This window comes from Bos indicus x Bos taurus, chromosome 22 (assembly GCF_003369695.1).
Source record: "Bos indicus x Bos taurus breed Angus x Brahman F1 hybrid chromosome 22, Bos_hybrid_MaternalHap_v2.0, whole genome shotgun sequence".
Lineage (NCBI taxonomy): Eukaryota > Metazoa > Chordata > Mammalia > Artiodactyla > Bovidae > Bos > Bos indicus x Bos taurus.
Window position 1 is genome coordinate 14,626,067 of NC_040097.1, and position 18,380 is coordinate 14,644,446.

General features: G+C 41.3%; 1 protein-coding gene across 3 annotated transcripts in view; it reads left to right on the forward strand.

The window, feature by feature from the left end:
• Positions 1 to 18,380, forward strand: part of CACNA2D3 (calcium voltage-gated channel auxiliary subunit alpha2delta 3) — a 903,947-nt gene that overhangs the window by 653,443 nt on the left and 232,124 nt on the right. For 2 of the 3 annotated variants that reach the window (XM_027522771.1, XM_027522769.1), the window contains exon 14: positions 9,527 to 9,544. The exons of the other annotated variant lie outside the window; for it this stretch is intronic. In XM_027522771.1, the coding sequence (XP_027378572.1) occupies positions 9,527 to 9,544 (18 nt within the window). The remainder of the gene's footprint in view (positions 1 to 9,526; positions 9,545 to 18,380) is intronic. 3 annotated transcript variants of the gene reach the window in all.

Sequence of the window (18,380 nt, forward strand, 5' to 3'; positions counted from 1 at the left end):
TAAAGGAAATTAACCCCAACTATTCCTTGGAAGGACTGATGCTGAAGCTGAAGTTCCAAAACTTTGGCCAGCTGATCTGAAAAGCTGACTCGTTGGAAAAGACCCTGATGCTGGCAAAAGAAGAGGGGTTGACAAAGGATGAGATGGTTAGATAGCATCACCTATTCAGTGGGCATAAATTTGACCAACCTCCTGGAGATATGGAAGGGCAGGGATGCCTGGAGAGCTGCAGTCCATGGGGTCACAAAGAGTTGGACGTGATGTAGCAACTAAACAATAAGAAACATGCATTTCTTGTGTGATTTTTTTAAGAGACATTTTAAACAACACATTTATTGCAAAGAAGGGTCTTTCTGTCTTTATTTTTCTTGACTTTAAATATGCTGTTGGACAGAAAAATTAATGTTCCATCTGTATCCCAAACTAGATGTTGAGAAATCACTATTAAATTATATATAGTCAGGCAAGATATTACCTAAACTAATAAAAGTAAGATAATTTGGAATACATACATACCATTCTCTTCATGATCTTTCCAACAAGGTTTGAAAAACTTACAGGATATGATAGGAAAATTGGATTGGGTACTTAAAAATTATTTTGAAGTAGAAAAGTCACTTATGTTTATCTTCTTTCATTGATCCTGTTTTTCTTCTTGTCTTCCACCCTGCAGGGTTACCTATCTCTACCTCTGTTCCTATTCTTTCCTCCTCATCCTCCTTCACCACTGTTATGACAAGGTTTTACTAGATAAAGCCGTGGGACTAGGGATTATAGAGGGAGCAACCAAGTGTACACATTTAAGGAGCTAGAGAAAGAATATGGAGCAGTAGGAACAAATTAACACTCAGGAGAAAGCCTGGGGAGGGGGAGATTTTAAGAAGGAGACTCTGAGAGACACCCTTTGTCTTCTGACTTATGCAATATGCTCAGAAAGGCCAAGATAGCTTTTGGTCTTTGGAAAAATATGATGCCCTGTGTGATTTTCCAGGCAATAGTACTGGAGTGGATTGCCATTTCCTTCTCCAAGGCATCTTCCCAACCCAGGGATCAAAGCCGGGTCTCCCGCATTGGAGACAGACACTTTACCGTCTGAGCCACCAGGGAAGTCTTGTCATATACATACCCTTGGAAATCTTTTGAGGAAATTATTGCTGAGTATTTTTTAAGCTGAGCAAATGGTAGGGAATTATTTTGACAAATCTCTTGATTTGTATGAGTGAAATGTAGTTGTGAGTAGCCATGGTTTATGTCTGGAGATGGCTAACTGCAAGTATCTATGGGAATAATGAGAACAACTCAGTTCACTAAGGATGCCCCCATGGCTCATACTGAGCTGGAAGCCTCTAGAAGCCAAATCTCGTGGATGGACATGGGCTCCCATGGCATGACTGGTGGCGAGTTCTGTCGGTCTCACTGCACTGCCTTCCACCGTGCTGGCTGCACTCTCAGGCTCCATCTGATGGTCTGTCCCCAGCAGCACATCCTCTCAGACTTTAGTGGAGAGGGGAAAGGGAGGAGGAGAGAAAGATGGAGGTGGTGTAATATTTGGTTACTTCTAGAAAAGTCCTAATTAGACTAGGCGAGGTCACATGTCCACCCTGAGCTAGTTTTGGGGGCCAGTGATGAATTATTTGACTGAGATCTGGGCACTGCCCACATCATGGGACTTGGAGTAGAACCTTACCCTCCTACTAGGGGAACTACTAGGAAAGAAGGAGGTTAACGGTGAGAGCAAAGGGACACACGTCCACCATAAGAGTCACACACTACCTAAGGACATTTATTCAGGCCTTACCACTTCTTCATGTAACCCAGTATGAAGAGGTGATGGCCAGTTGAGAAGATTTGTGATCTCCAGTCTGTGGGTTTATCTGTGGGCCATGAGGCCCTTGTTTATTAGTATACCTCTCACACACCATCAGGTCGGGGCACTCCTGAGAATTCTAGGGCTCACAAGGTCATGGGGCCTTCCCAGGTGATGCTAGTGGTTAAGAACCCCTCTGTCACTGCAGGAGATGTAAGATGTAACAGACGTGTGTTTGATCCCTGGGTCGGGAAGATCCCCTGGAGGAGGGATGGCAACCAACTCTAGTATTCTTGCCTGGGGAATTCCATGGACAGAGGAGCCACTGAGGGCTATAGTCCCTAGAGTCGCAAAGAATCAGACACGAGTAAAATGTCTTAGTACACATGGACATAAGTGTCTTAGTACACGTGTACATACTATGATTTCTCTGTTGAGAAATTCAGAGCTCAGAGATGATACATTGTTGCCTAAATTCTTATGGCTCATAAGACATAAAAGTAGGATTGGAAACCGCATCTCCTAAACTCTAAGGCCCTCCTTCCTTCCTTTCTCTTTCCTTGTTCCTTCCCTGCTGCTACTGCTAAGTCACTTCAGTCATGTCCAATCCTGTGCGACCCCATAGACAGCAGCCCACCAGGCTCCCCCGTCCCTGGGATTCTCCAGGCAAGAACACTGGAGTGGATTGCCATTTCCTTCTCCAGTGCATGAAAGTGAAAAGTGAAAGTGAAGTCGATCAGTCGTGTCCGACTCTTAGCGACCCCATGGATTGCAGCTTAACAGGCTCCTCCGTCCATGGGATTTTCCAGGCAAGAGTACTGGAGTGGGGTGCCATTGCCTTCTCCGGTTCCTTCCCTATCTTCCTCCAAAAAGTACTTCTTCCTGAATTCTTACTAAGGGCCAGGTATGGTACAGGTCTAGTTCCTGGTGATACGATGATGAATAAATTTTTAATTTATGTGGTCCCTAGATGGATCTTGGGTTCTTATGTAGAGAAGTAAAATAATAATAAAGAAGATTATAGAATGCAATAAATCTTAAGACTGGAATAAATAAGATGATTTCATAGAAAGACTACAGGACTTCCCTGTGGCTCAGACGGTAAAGAGTCTGCCTGCAATGTGGGAGACCCAGGTTCAATCCCTGGGCCAGGAAGATCCACTGGAAAAGGAAATGGCAACCCACTCCAGTATTCCTGCCTGGAAAATCTCATGAATGGAGGAGCCTGGTGGGCTACAGTCCATAGGGTCGCTCAGCCACGACTGAGCGACTTCACTTTCACTTTTTCATTTATAGAAAGACTTGGGGTTGAGATAGGAACTGCTGTCAGAGGAGGTGCCTTCAGAGCTGGAATCTAACAGATGGGTAAAAAATAGCGGGCGTCAGGAAATTGAATGGTGGGAGAGCCTCAGCCAATCAGAAGAAAACCAGTTGAAGGCTTTGAGGTGAGTGAGGCTTAGACAGCAGGGCCAGCAAAGCACCGGGATAATACTTTTAGATTGTTCTAGGCGCAGTGTAGAGGAAAGATCAGGGGAAGGAGTATAACTGAGATGGATGAGCAACAAACGTGGCTTAGCGTGGGGTGGCAGACATGGGCGAAAGTGGACAGAACCTCCACCACTGTATCCTAGCTCATCAGAGACCTGCTTCTCATGTAGGTCTTGGAGTTTGAACCAGTGAACAGAACTTCCTCGGATATGTAGAAGAGTAGGAATCTTTACCAACATTGCTTAATGAGGAAGAATGGAGGATTATAAATGTAAACATCATGCACAGAGTGGGGGAGGGGGAAGCGAGCAAACACAGGGAACCTTTGCAGCAAACAAGGATTTGTCACTCATTCATAACAGCCCAGGCAAGGGGCCAATTTCACAAATGAAATAAACATATGCAGGCTTTTTTCATTTTCTTTTATACAGTTGGCAGAAAAATACTTTATGTCCCATTTGGTCTTTACATATTTCATAGTAAATGTGTTGTTTTGATCAATTGATCTTTAATTGAGTTTTATTTTTGAAAAAAGAGTCCACTCAACTCCAGAAGTCCGTTCAGCTGGAGTGATGAATGTCCCCTCACTTGCCGCTGTGGCTCTTAAGTGGGATTCTGAGATGTAAGTGAAGTAAATGAGAAAAGTTAAAACAAAAACATCCCCTTCCCCTCAGTGCAGGAACTTGGTTTTGAAATACATTTACTTACCATTAGGGACTCAAAGCCCACTAGGATCTCTTCCACTTCTAGTAGGGCTCCTTACAATTGTTTTCCCTGGCTCACCTTAGCATGCAGGTCTCTAAAATTGCCCCACAGTTCGGTCCCTGCACTCACTTCCTGGGTAATCTCGTTTTCAAGCTGTCTATCCTACACCTCTGCTTGCAAGTCCAGGAGACATCCTCAAGTTGTCAGTTTTAGACAAAACGGAACCTTTTTTTTTCCCCCTCAAATATGCTTCTCAAACAGTTTTCATCTTCTCATTAAGGCTCTATTTTTTAATTTACCTGGCCCAAAGGTCTTAGATGCAACCTTGATGTCTCTCCTTCTCTCATATTATCAGCCAGTCCATCATCCCACGTCTCAGACAGATCTAGAATCAGACCACTGCCTGCTGCCTCCACTACCAGCACTAACTCTTTCATCTCTCATTCAGATTATTCAGCAGTCTTCTCACTGGCCTCCCCACTCAAACACTATCTTTGCTGCTCTCTGGTTATGTGACCTTGTAGTTTCATGGAAAACTGGGGTGAAAATAGAACTTACCTAATAAAGTTTCCGTGAGTTTTCAGTAAAGAGTCAGACACAACTGAGCATGCACACAAGCAAACACAAAGCACTTAGAATGAGGGATAGTAAGTCATGGCTGTTACAACTGCCATTGCTGCTGTTGTCTACACTGCAGCATGTGGTTTCCATCCAAGACAACCTGATGGCCCAGAATGACGGGTAAAGCGCCAGCAATGACATCTACCTTCCTGGCAGCAGGATAGGAGTCCTTTTAAGGGTACTATCTGGAAAAGCCACACGCATGGCTATCTCACTGACCACAATTGAATCCCACCAAGTTCTAATAGCGTCATTTAGCTAAGCCTGGCTAACAGTTGGGTTTCCATTACCCAAAAAGGGCAGTGTGGCAGTTACTGCAACTAGCAGTTAACTATGCTATGAATAGGCAGTATGTGGTGTGCTGATGACATTTGATATGAGAGGTCAGACGGGGTCTTCTTTGAGACAGTGACAGCCAGGTGACAGTGACAACCAGGTGTTCGCTGGACAAGGAGGGAGGGTAGGAGGGAGCATTCTGAAATGAGGGAAGGGCAAGTATGTCTGTGATAGGAGAAGGCAAGGTAAATACTTGTGCTGCACCGTACATCATGGGCTTCTGAGGTGACAGTAGTGGTAAAGAACCTGCCTGCCAATGCAGGAGGCGCGAGATGCAGGTTCAATCCCTGGATCAGGAAGTTTCCCTGGAGGAGGGCATGGCAACCCACGCCAGGATTCCTGCCTGGAGAATCCCATGGACAGAGGATCCTGGCAGGCTACAGTCCATAGGGTCTCAAAGAGTTGGACATGACTGAAGTGACTTAGCCAGCACACATACATCATACACCACATGCTGCGAAGCATGGTAGGCTACATTCTCCATCCAGACTTTTCTGTAAGGAGTGGTGCCAGAATTTCTCATTCCCCCTTCCTTATATGGGGGACTCCCAGATGGAGTGGCCTGAGAGGCCCCCCGAGATCTTGGGTTGGTGCTAACACCTTTGGTCTGCATGAGAAGCAAAACTTTGAGCCTGACAGTTAAAGCAGAAGTGAGGCCTGCAGAGAGATATGACTTTGAGTTGACTTTCAGCTCCGGCATTTCCTGACTGGGTGACACTGGCAAAGTTCTTAGCCATACTAAGTATTCTCTATTTCCTCATCTATGAGACTGATACTAACATATAACCCATATATATATAACATATATATAACATATAACTAACATATAACCCAAAGCTTTGGGGACCAAAGCTGCTCAAGATGTAAAGTGCTTAGCCAAGTACTGCTGCATTGAGAGTGGTCACTCAAGAGAGGCTGTTTCTGTTACTCTCCCTTTATCTCTGTCACTCTCTTGAATGACACATTCTCAGTCTTTCCGGATTTGAATGTGAAGTGTTCTACAAATGCATTCCACATCCCAAGAATTTTCCCTGGGAATGTGCGAGCCTACCATATACTATAACTTCTTTCTTTCTTTATGCTTCCTTTAAAAACATGACTAGCGGATGTGAATAGTTGGTTATAAAGTCATACAGTTAGGGGGCATTTGGTCTGAAGGAATCTGAAGCTGTTTGTGCAGATCCTGATGTATTAATAGTAAGTGAAGAAACAGACATAGGGAGGTGGAGCCTGGTTGACAGTGCCTGACAAAGTGACTTTGGAGAAGAAGAGGTCTTGAGAAAGAGAAGTTGCCTTGCCTCAGGCTGAGTGGTGATGGGAAATTCCTGGGCTAGTTTTTTGCACATCCATGGGTCAGTGAGACAATGTACATATCTGCAGATGTCTGTACCAAGGGTATGGGGATTATCCTCTGGCAGAAATATTCCTTTTTCTCTTGTAAGCCATTGTCTTGGATTATCAACGTGGTGTATGTGTTTGTGAAGGTGTAGACTGCAGTCAGTTAACCCAGTTGTCTTTTCCTGGCATCCACCCTGGACATACCCGAGTAATAAGGTACTTTCTTTAACCAGGTGGGCACCAGTCACAGTCACAGAGAAATGCGTAGAGACTGCCACACAGAGCAGGTTCCCTCATGTCCTCAAGGAGCTTGTGAACTAGCAGAGGAGAGACATTAAACTAACTACATAGATATTGCAGATATTCTCTGAACTACAAAGAAAAAGTACAATGAGACCTTTAGAGACCATTGTGTCCCCGAGTATCCTTTGCTGTTCCTTGTTTTTTGAGCCCACTACAGACATTGCTAATTGGTTATAACATTCTTTCCATAAAATATAACTTCAAAATCTCTCTCAACATGGCCCTATGGAAATACATTACCAATCTGTCAGACGTGACTCTTGAAGCTAATCTTTTTTGCCATCTAAGAACTGGCCCATTCCCCAGCCCTCCCTGGATCATCCATTTATACAGATAAGCACTCTGACCAAAGGCTAAAATGCATGTGCCTCAGGACTCCAGCTAGAGGCTGAGGGAGTCTAGTGTCCCACTGGTCTGGCTCCTGGGTCAGAGCACTGCACAGTGTGAATGTTGCAGGAACCGTGTGTCATCAAGAGCGTGGACTCCCAGTCAGTAGCATCTGCAGCTGCCAGGGAGCCCATCTCAATTTGCTGTGTTCTATTCTGAGGCTTCTTTTCCAAGGTCCAACCTGTGTGTGGCATTGCAGGCTATAATTTATGTTATTTAAAAGCTCTGGTAGGAAAGTTGTTCTTTGTTCTCATGAATTATTTCTTAAGGAAAATATATGTTTTGTGGAGAACTTGAGGGCAGCCTCAAACTGAGGACATCACCACAAAAACTTGGTCTCTCATTTTCCTGCCCAGGATTTCTTCTCTTGTGCTTAAATGGGTGACTCAAAATGAAGAGTTTCCTGCTCCACCAAGATAAACCTGAGAGAGGGAGAGAAAGGGCAGCTCTCATTTTTAAGAGGCCTGTCAAGTCCCACGATTTGTGCAGGCCTTGACTTTGGTATTTAATTCATCAAACAGTTATAATTCTCATCACTGTCCAATGCATTTCATATCATCTGTGATTCAACACAGATTCTTTCCCAAGGAAGCATACATCTGTCATGCTATTAATGTTTGCATTTCCAAAGTTTCTTTTATGTTGTGAAAAGATATTTAATATTTAAGACTCTTATTTAAGTGACTCTTCATTTTAGGCTCAATTTCTCACCTCTTGATACATTTCTGCACTCTTGAGAAGTGCTGGAGAAACATGTGAGCTTCCTTTTTAATAGTGGCAGCTATAAGTAGGAGGAAGGAATCAAGAAATCATGCTCGTATTTCTGTCTTCCTAAACTGAGAGACCTTTCAGCATGAAAGTGCTTGGAAATTGATTGTTGGGTGGGTGGGGTCTGCCTTTTGAGGACATTCTCTGGACCATTCTGGAGCATCTATGACATACAAGACACCTTGTTGGTTTGAGTTTATCCCTTCGATCTTTTATTGGGCTCCATCCACGGGGCAGGGCCATATGATAGGTTCAAGAAAGCCCCAGTCTTAGTGTCTGTGAAGACAGAGTATTCTTCACAGGGACAAAAGAATGGGAAAGGCAGGAAGGAGGTTCAGACCATAGGATGCCTGGTTTCGTTATCTTTCATATTCTGGCAGTTCCAGTGTTACAAACTCTAGAGACATAGAGAGTTTGTTGTCATAATTCCCAAGTGTTTGTGGCCATTTTTAACATGTGAGTTGAATTGAATTTGTACATTCTAAAGTCAAATGGACAGAGAAGCCTGGTGTGCTGCAGTATTTGGGGTCGCAGAGTCGGACACGACTGAGCAACTGAACTGACTGAAAGTCAGATACCTGCCCCTCCTCAAATTTACTTTCTATGGAACATCATATAATTACATAATGTCTCAATGTCATTGTATTTCTCACCTGTAAAATGAGGATAATAAAGAGAACCTAGTATTGGGTTATTGTGACTTAGGGGGGTGATGCAAATAAAGGTCTTAACACTGTGCCGGCTGACAAGTTCACACTTGATAAAGTTCACACTTGTTAGTCTCTATGAAAAGACTTGAAAATGATGTAATTCTTACATTTGGTATTTAATATATGGATAATGTTAATTCCATTCCAGATTAGAAAATTGCTTTTCAAAACACTGCACGCTGTAATGGCAATTACAAACACCATGACACTAAACCACAGCTTAAAAGTCTCACTGTAGAAAAATAGATAAATACGTCTCCTAAGTATTCAATCTTTTTCCGCATACCTATAATCTCAGTCCCTTCCCTGTGCTGTTGGCATAGCTATTATGTCTTATTCTATTTATTGACTGACTGCCTTTTCATTGTTCTTAGAGTATCAGCCTTACTTTATATGCGTGGATTCTTGTGCATGCTTCCTTAACCAGCAATAAAGGGAACAGTTACTGTGCTGCAAAGCAAGAAAAACTGGCTTTAAATTAAGTGACGTTCTTCAAATGGTCTTGCCTCTGTGTACAGCAGAGCGTCTCAGCTTTGGCACGGTGGGCGTATGGGCCGTGTAATTCTACCACTACATATGGTAGTGGGGGCTGTTCTGTGCATTCTAGGAAGTTTAGCAGAATGCCTGGTTTCTACCCACCAGAGGCCAGTAGCTCTTATTCCCTCCCCGGCCCCAGGTTTTGACAGCCCCGCATGTCTCTGGACAGTCCTCAGCAATGGGGAACTGTTGGCATACAGGAAGAAGGAACTGCTCTCTGTTCCTATGGAAGCACTTTCATAGTGCTTTTGGTCACCGGACAGAAGAACCTCAGGTCCAGCTTTGCAGAAGGCTACCAAAAACTACCCAATACATGCACTGTCAAAGTCACAGATTATCTCTTGACACTAAGACTTAAGGTAGCAGGTGAAATAATCAACACCATAACTTTATGTGGGGAAATGACTTGGCTTTGGTTGGTATTTTCCTCCCCATTTTGGTCCTTCCATTTGCCAATGAAGTTTTACAGTTAATCTTCACTTCTTATATAATGATTTTTTTTTTCTTTTTTCTCCTTATTTTTCAGCTCCCTCAGGCACAAAAGGTAAAACTCTTTTCCATCACATTCCAGTCATCCCCAGAACTCACGAATCATGCATGCCTCCATGGTCTTGTGTGTTCGGTGTTGTTCATGACCAGTGAAATGGTTTTCCTCTTAGGACTTCAGGAGCCTGAAGTTGGACAGGAGCAGAAAGACCCACAGACTTGACTGTCCACTAGCCCTTTGCCAAATGAATCCCACCAGAAAGCCCTTTGGTGGCCTTTGGTTTGGGGATGAATCTGTGCTCAACCATTTTGCTAAGAATTCGCAAATAATAGCTGAAGAATAAGTTTGTCACATTCCTTCCAACATAACATTTCAGATAGTCCCTGGGATACTTTCCTCGGGAGATAATGTGAATAATTATTAAGGCCCAGTAATTATTTTAGTTTCTGAGCTCTTAAGCCAAATCCCTAAAACTCCCCTTAAGTTTCATTAATTGAAAAATCAGCAGCTACCTTGCTTGTCTGAATACCCATACCACCCAGAGAGCATTAGAGCAGAGTTCTTGCCAACAGTCAGACCCTTTCACTGATCCTCATTATCTGTCTGAGATGAAGTGGTGCCACCATGTAGAGTGTTTGCTGTCCAGAACGATTACGTGTGGTTGCAGTGCTGGCTTTGTTGTATCATCCATGGCTTGTCACTGCATCCTAAGGACAGTTGTGGCAGAGTACATATCACATGATGCTTGGTGTGTGGTTCCTGTGTATTTCACAAATGCAAGCAAGATTTTCAGACAACAGAGCAATTTCTGGGGCTATGATGTGAGTTGGTTTCAAGAGTTGAGGTAAGGCACCAACTTAATCTGACCCTCCTAAGCTCTCCACTTTGGAGCAGAGATGATTTGGTTTTGTCTCACTAAGATAGCACAACTGCTCTACCAAAGACAGTCTGTTCAGACCATATGGACAACCAGAGGCCTAGACATCATTACACAGTTACTCAAATACGTTTGAGATATTTAAACAAGGCAAGACATGCTAGTGTGTGACTTGGCTTGTGGTGATGTTTGATTACACTTCAGTGCCATCACAAAAGGACTGAACACTTCATTAAAAGTTAAAGTATTTGAGTAGAGCAAGAGCTTCCAGGGTAAATATATGGTCAGAATTCCACATTATCTGGAAGGCTTGGCATCTTTGATAGGTTATGCTTGCTTAATTGCCCACATTAGAAATTTCTTTGCAAAGACTTAAACTGAGTATCTAAAAATGGACTGGCCTCAACTTACTGGTACGTGTTCATCAAATTTCCACTAATCCATAGACAAAAGCATTCTGTTATAGAAGATTCCTCATGAATTTGAAGTGTCATCAGCCATGGAATTTTAAAACAAAGTTCAAAACAAACCAGCACAGAATATGGTAATAACAAATGTTGCTGGGCCATATGAGTTCTCAATAGCACTTAGCTCATCACTCTTTTCTTCTATCGTCATATCTTGACTCACATTACATGCCCTGCAAAGTGAAGCACATTATTATTTATGGTCATAGAAAGTTCAAAAGTGAGGAAGATGCTCCAGTGGCTTTTCCTCTGTCCCAAAGATGTTATACTGCCCAACAGACTTGTTCTGCAGCCCTGGATGACAAAAAATAACCCTGCCTTCCCTTCCTCACTGTGGCTACAAATTGTCTTCTTTCAATTAAGATAGAGAAAGGTGTTTATTTTAAACAAAAAATTAGAGGGGTCTTGTGTGAAATGATTTCAGAACTCTTTGGATAGTTTCTGGGCAGTTCAGCTCTTGGAGGAGTTTGACTGTAAACCTTGGGGATCTAGGCTGGAAGCTGAGGTGGTTTGAGGAGAGGCACATTGCAGACTGAAAGCATTCCCCTCAGGACCACTGGTCTCAGTAGATGATGTATGAGCATCCCTGCCCCTCACGTTCCTTCCCTTCCCCTCCCCAGTGTTACCAAAGGCTTTTGATAGAAAGTTCTTACAAGCATCAGTTCCCCTCAAATAATTATCTTGCTAATGAATTATCAAGATATGACAAAAGAGCCCAGAAAGAATGTGATGCTTCTCTTGTTTCATTAAAACTGTGTATCACCTGCCTGAATTGCCTAGATGGAGTCAGAAAGAAAGGGAGACTGAATTTGAAACCCCAACAAAGCAAAGGCTTTCAGAAACAATTGTTTTGAGAGATTTCTTCCCGAAGACTTTGACATTACCCATAGATTTCACTCATCCATGTACATGATTATAATTAGTCCCTTCCAAACCCAAGAGTTTGTTGTTCTGTGGGTAAAAGGGAGGTATCTCCAGCTGCTGTGTCTTTGGCCGGCTTTTCACATGAGGTCATGAGTGCATACGTTGAACCATATGGTGTCTACATTTGTGCTGTGTTTTTGTTGGAATCTCTCTTTGAATCATCTGCAACTGTTTTCTCTATAAATATTTTAAATAGTTATGTCTCTGTAAACATGCTTATTTTAATCTCTTGGCTGATCTACAACTAAAAATGTCCCATTTGGATATCCCTCTTTTGTGTAGCAGTAATTAATGATTGTTGTCTATAAATTATCATTTTTGTGATTCTAATAATTTGAGAGTTTTCCAAATATTCTAACCCTTTTGGCTATTTTCTAGAACAATGGTGTGCACCAAAAAAAAAAAAAGGTTTTATTTTTCCTTTGATTCTTAAACACCTCTGAGATAATTTCTAGATTCTATAAATTTTAACCCTTAATACAAAGTAGGAGTGATAGTATACTAACTGGTTATACACTTGATCAATAAATATTTTCACCAATTACATAGGCAGTGTTCTGAAGTCTTGGTTAAAAAACTTGTAGCAATACAGACCTGAAGCCTTCAGGCCAATACAAATCTGTTCTTTTTAGTGAAAATTGAACCACTTTCTCCTTTGGATACATTGTTCTTGAGTTCAATAATGGAGAAAGGTCCATATTTTGTAGAACAGTACAACAGTTTGCCTTTTTTCTCTTATATGATTCTTGACGTCTACGAAAATGTCTGGGAGATTCCATTTTATAATAATAACAGAATTGCCCAGAGTTGTTTGCAAATGTATATTCAGTAGTCACAAAAACAGTCCAGTTTTCAAACTGCATATTCATCTAAGTAGGTTCTGTCTATAGGAACTAGACATCAGTTGTTCACTGTGTGATTAACTTAATCTCTGTAACATGGAGCCTTGAATACTTAAAAGAAAATAAACACTTTTGGGGCATTTCAAATTTGGCTGTTTATGTGCTTAACTTTTCAATACAGGTGCACCTTTCCCTTCATTTTATGTTGTCTTTACACAAATTTGGAGTTTCTCAAAGACAGTGTCTTGAAGGTCTTGAAGGTACTCTGTGTCTTGCCTGGCATCATATTAGTTAATATAGGCTTGAAAATTCAGAGCAGGCATAAGCATTTTTCTCAAAACCATAGTTAAAGAAAAACACATCTCTAATCCTGTTTGGAACAGCAATTGATGGAGTCAGAGCTCTACAGTATGGCAAAACGATCCCTGTTTAATAGCCAGACCATGTGTTTTGTTTCCTGTTAGGAATAGCTTCACTTGCCTTCTTGAACAAACACAGCAGGGTTTGAGATCTGTTGTTCTATGCCTGCTGTGATATTCTGTGCTGCTTAACTTGTATGAGGACTCAGGAGTGCATAAATTAGCTTCTTAAATGGAGGTCGATTTTTGGTTTTTCTTTCAGGATGGGACTGTTTTATTAATCTCTCCCCCTAAGTATAAATGGGATCCTGAATCCATTTGCATTTTCTTTATATCCTTGTTTATATTATATTTAGGAGGAATAAATGGAAGCAATCATTTATCTAAAGACTTCTTTCCTTCCTTCCTTTCTTTCTTCTTGTTCTTCAGGTATAAACTCATGCGAGTAGAATTTGGCCAGCTCTTATCTCAGTGTAATCAGATTTCAGCAATTGTGGAGCATCATTTATCATTCCTTGTCTCATTTAACTTCTGCACTTTGAAATGTTGACTTGTTGAAAATAGAAAATTGAAAGTTTGCAAAGCTGCTGTTTTCAGAGAACTGTAGGTCTAGTGATTTTAGTGTTTCATTACAGTTATATAAGCGGCTAAATGGATGCAAATGAAGTGCAAAATGGAGAGGTGATAGCTATTTACGTTTGGGTCTGGTTTATGACTCATTTGCTTTTACCTTGACTGGCTTTCTGTGTAAGCTATTATATTTTGTTTTGATGATTCTGTTTTCTCCCTCATCATTTACTCTTATAAGAACACATGCAGGCATCTTTTATATGCATTATCGAGCTGGGGCTGTTAAAACTGACTAAACCCAAGAGTCGGAAAAACGGTAGCAGTACAATGAGCTATGACTTAAACTAGTAGATTTATTTTGTGGATAAGGCAAGGGAAGGAGAAACGGGAGCAAGCTCAATCACTTCAGCTCCCCCCGTGGTCAGAGTGATGGAGTCTGTGGAGACCTCAGTTACAACATATTGTTCCACCACAATGATGATCACAGAACTGAGCATTTTATTCTTTGTGGTAGTTCTGTACGAGCGTATCTATGGCATTCCAGAGAAGCTGCCCTGTTGCTATGGCAGGAGGTAAACTTTGCAAGGTTCACAGCCATGTGAGTCTTTTTCAGGGCACGAATACTGGAGTGGGTTGCTATTTCCTCCTCCAGGGGCTCTTACCCACCCAGGGATCAAACACAAGTCTCCTGTGTCTCCTGCTTTGAAGGTGGATTCTTTAACTGAGCCACCTGGGAAGCTCTTATGTGAATCATGGCCAGTCCCTTTCCCACTGGCCCTGTTAAACTGTGTGTTTGAGACCATAAAGAAATGAATGCAAAACCCTCAGATTACAAGTGCATGGCTTCCTGATGGCGGGATGACCCTCAGAAGAGTGCACTGGGGCTCTGGCTGAAGCCCCATATGGGCTAAGTGGGGACCAAAGAGCTCTATTTTGGGAGCAGGATGCTATTTGCATTTCTTATTTAGAGGAAATGATTTGTTAAATTTAAACAACTTTATAATATATCTTTTTTGTGTATCTGGGAAAAAGTGTTCAAGTTGTACCCGTTTTCAGATATATTTGAACTTTTATAGCATTTATGTACTGTTTTATAATAAGGAAGAGAACAAAGTGACAACAGAGAAGTACATGAGCAGCACTTTCCAGGGCCCACCCATGATGAGCGCTTAACTCAGTGAAATACTGCTGCTAATGCTAGTCCATGCCTTGTTCAATAGAGACACATTCGATACAAATAAAGCAGAAATGGTTTTAAAACACTGGTATACTTTGTGTTAAAAAAAGACTAGATATTATAAAGTAAAAAACCTGAGAATTGATTTTAAAATCCCATATGTATATCAGCGCTTTCTAGTCCCAGACTTACTTTTTAGTGTCTTAGAAATTTAAAGTCTTCTTTCAAAAAATCCTCCTTTAGTTAAGATGTGAATGTCTTCTATCATTTATTTAAATCAAGCACAACTATAAAATATGATTCTCTTGAGGTGTTGAAACAATGCAAACTCTACTCACAACATTGCTAAAATGAAACTGCCTTTTCTTTTGAAAGTCAAAAAACATCTGAATAAAAATAGTGGGATTTAAAACTTATTTTAAATTGTTCCTACATCCCCCCCAAAGAAATTTATATACCTTTCTTTCCATATAGAAAGGAAGGCAGAGGATTGAGAAAATTTCTTTTACAAAGCCCAGTGAATGGCAATATTGTGCCGTTAATGTCAGCATAATCCATATTAATCTTAGAGAGGATATTCCTGGACACTGGATGTTCTGATTTCCTTGCTTCTAGATGCAATTCTGTAGGTCATTCTTACTGATCCTCAATTGATATTGAACTCAAAACTGGACTGACATTTTGAGGTTACCCCTGTATTTATTGATAGACTTAGAACACCAGTGTCTATCACTATATACGAGATGTATTTCCTGAAACATCAGTAAATAAATCTACACTTTATTGATCAAGACCCTGGAAAAGTGTATCATTTAAAGGACAGCTGTATGGAGTAGCTTAATGAAGTAAAGAATTAAGCAAACTAGAATGTGTGAACTTGAGCCAGAACACTTTTTTTTTTTTTTTTTTTCTGATTGTGTTACTATGTTTCCATTATCTCAGAGAGGCTAGGAAGAGAAAGGGAACACTCAATGAACAGCATTTCAACACAGGACTAAGCAAAATCAATATAATTCTGTGATTAATTTGAAAGCTAAATCTATGTCAACATATAAATCCAAGTCAAATCTTTATTAAATCAGTGGCAAATCACCATGAGTGATTTTAATCTGACTCTATAGTTCTTCACTTTAGGGGATTTCCTGAGTGGCAGGTGTAGTAGGTCATTCTCATGACTTACTCTAGAGAAAACCTATACTTGCGCTGTGTATTCACAGGCATAGCCTTTATCTTCGTCACTTTTTTGGCATAATTTTTTGATAGAAACAATTCTAATTTGCACCAACAAAATTTGTCTACTTTTATTGTTTCTGCATATTAAAGTTGGAAAACTGGTTTGCCTTTTCAGTTTTTTGTATTAAAATCACGTATCTGTTGATCTGATCATAGTTCAGCCCCCTGATCCTTTTTCCTGTCACATTAGTCCCAGGTCACACCCCCAATTAATGGGTATATATCCAATACAGCCCAGTTCCGTGAGAACTGGAGGGATGGCTCTGTACAAGCTTCCACACATCTCGTGCCAAAGGATTCAACTGAAATGACCCTCTGGGGTAAACTGGAGCAATTGTGCAATCATGTACAGCAAAACTACTGAGAAGTCCAAAAGCAGAAAGTTAGATGTTTATCCCTTCAAATTAGCTGGAAGGATTTTGGAAAACCCATCCTAGTTTCATGAGGTAGAAAAATGTCAGGCAAAGGACTAATGCCATGGTATGGACTTTCTTTTTCCAGAGATGACTAATGGAATTGAACCACTCGCTGAATCATGAGCCCTGTGTGCTTGGATTGGACCCATCCTTGTTTGCCCAGGGCTGGGACACATTAGATGATTTGGCTGGGTGCTTCTGAAGCATCTCTCCTTTCGTTCCTGACCTCCTTCCTCTCTAACAATTTCCTTCCCATTGTGCATCATTCCCTACCTTCTTTAATATTTGCAGTGCCAACTACCACCACCTTGAACTACTTTCTAAAGCATGTTATCTAAGTCATGGGATAAAGGAGAATTTTTTTTTTTAATTTTGTATATGTAATTTGAATGCAGAGATAGATGACGTTCAAGTTTGGGAGAGCAGTGGATGGATTTCAGAGAAGCTTAAGGACTTCTCTCCCTAACCTAGCATGGTTGTTATGAGATCAGTTGCACTTATTGGATGTGTCAGGCACTGTATTAGGTGCTTTACATCCATAATTCTATTTAATCCTCCCGCAAACTCTTGGAGTTACTCCTTTTAGACATGAGTTGCTTGGTTGCCTCTTTTACCACACTCCAAGATCCTTAAGGCAAAACATATCATTTGTCTTTGTACCCTGAAAACAGGAGGCTGAGGGCAGAATGATTTGCTCAGGGACTGTAGTTTCAGGTAGGCCAAGGCACAAACCTGCACCCTCCTGCCTTTTGTGACCTAGAGCAAGGTACCTTCCCCTTTATCTTTAATTGACTCAGCTGTAAGATGGCTTGTAGACACTTCACCAGGGTTAAATTTAGTGCTATAGAGATGTTAAATGTTTAAAGCAGTGTTCAGTAATAGCAAGACAAGTTTGGAAATAAAACATCACTGGGTGAATAGGTGGATGGATAGATGGAAGGATGAATAAATACAAAATGACTCAACAATTTCGAGTTATTTGTTCAGAGATAATTCAGGCCTATTTGCTTCTGTAGCTCATTTCTCCTCTCTGTGTTTCTTTTCAAGGAAATCATAGGCTTCAACTAAACTATTTTTTAAAAGTCCTTTCCCCTTACCTCACTACGAACAAAGCTAGTGGAGGTGATGGAATTCCAGTTGAGCTATTCCAAATCCTGAAAGATGATGCTGTGAAAGTGCTGCACTCAATATGCCAGCAAATTTGGAAAGCTCAGCAGTGGCCACAGGACTGGAAAAGGTCAGTTTTCATTCCAATCTCAAAGAAAGGCAATACCAAAGAATGCTCAAACTACCGCACAATTGCACTCATCTCACACGCTAGTAAAGTAATGCTCAAAATTCTCCAAGCCAGGCTTCAGCAACATGTGAACTGTGAACTTCCTGATGTTCAAGCTGGTTTTAGAAAAGGCAGAGGAACCAGAGATCAAATTGCCAACATCCGCTGGATCATAGAAAAAGCAAGAGAGTTCCAGAAAAACATCTGTTTCTGCTTTATTGACTATGCCAAAGCCTTTGACTGTGTGGATCACAATAAACTGTAGAAAATTCTGAAAGAGATGGGAATACCAGACCACCTGACCTGCCTCTTGAGAAACCTGTATGCAGGTCAGGAAGCAACAGTTAGAACTGGACATGGAACAACAGACTGGTTCCAAATAGGAAGAGGAGTTCGTCAAGGCTGTATATTGTCACCCTGCTTATTTAACTTCTATGCAGAGTACATCATGAGAAATGCTGGACTGGAAGAAACACAAGCTGGAATCAAGATTGCCGGGAGAAATATCAATCACCTCAGATATGTAGATGACACCACCCTTATGGCAGAAAGGGAAGAAGAACTAAAGAGCCTCTTGATGAAAGTGAAAGAGGAGAGGGAAAAAGTTGGCTTAAAGCTCAACATTCAGAAAATGAAGATCATGGCATCTGGTCCCATCACTTCATGGGAAATAGATGGGGAAACAGTAGAAACAGTGGCAGACTTTATTTTTGGGGGCTCCAAAATCACTGCAGATGGTGATTTCAGCCATG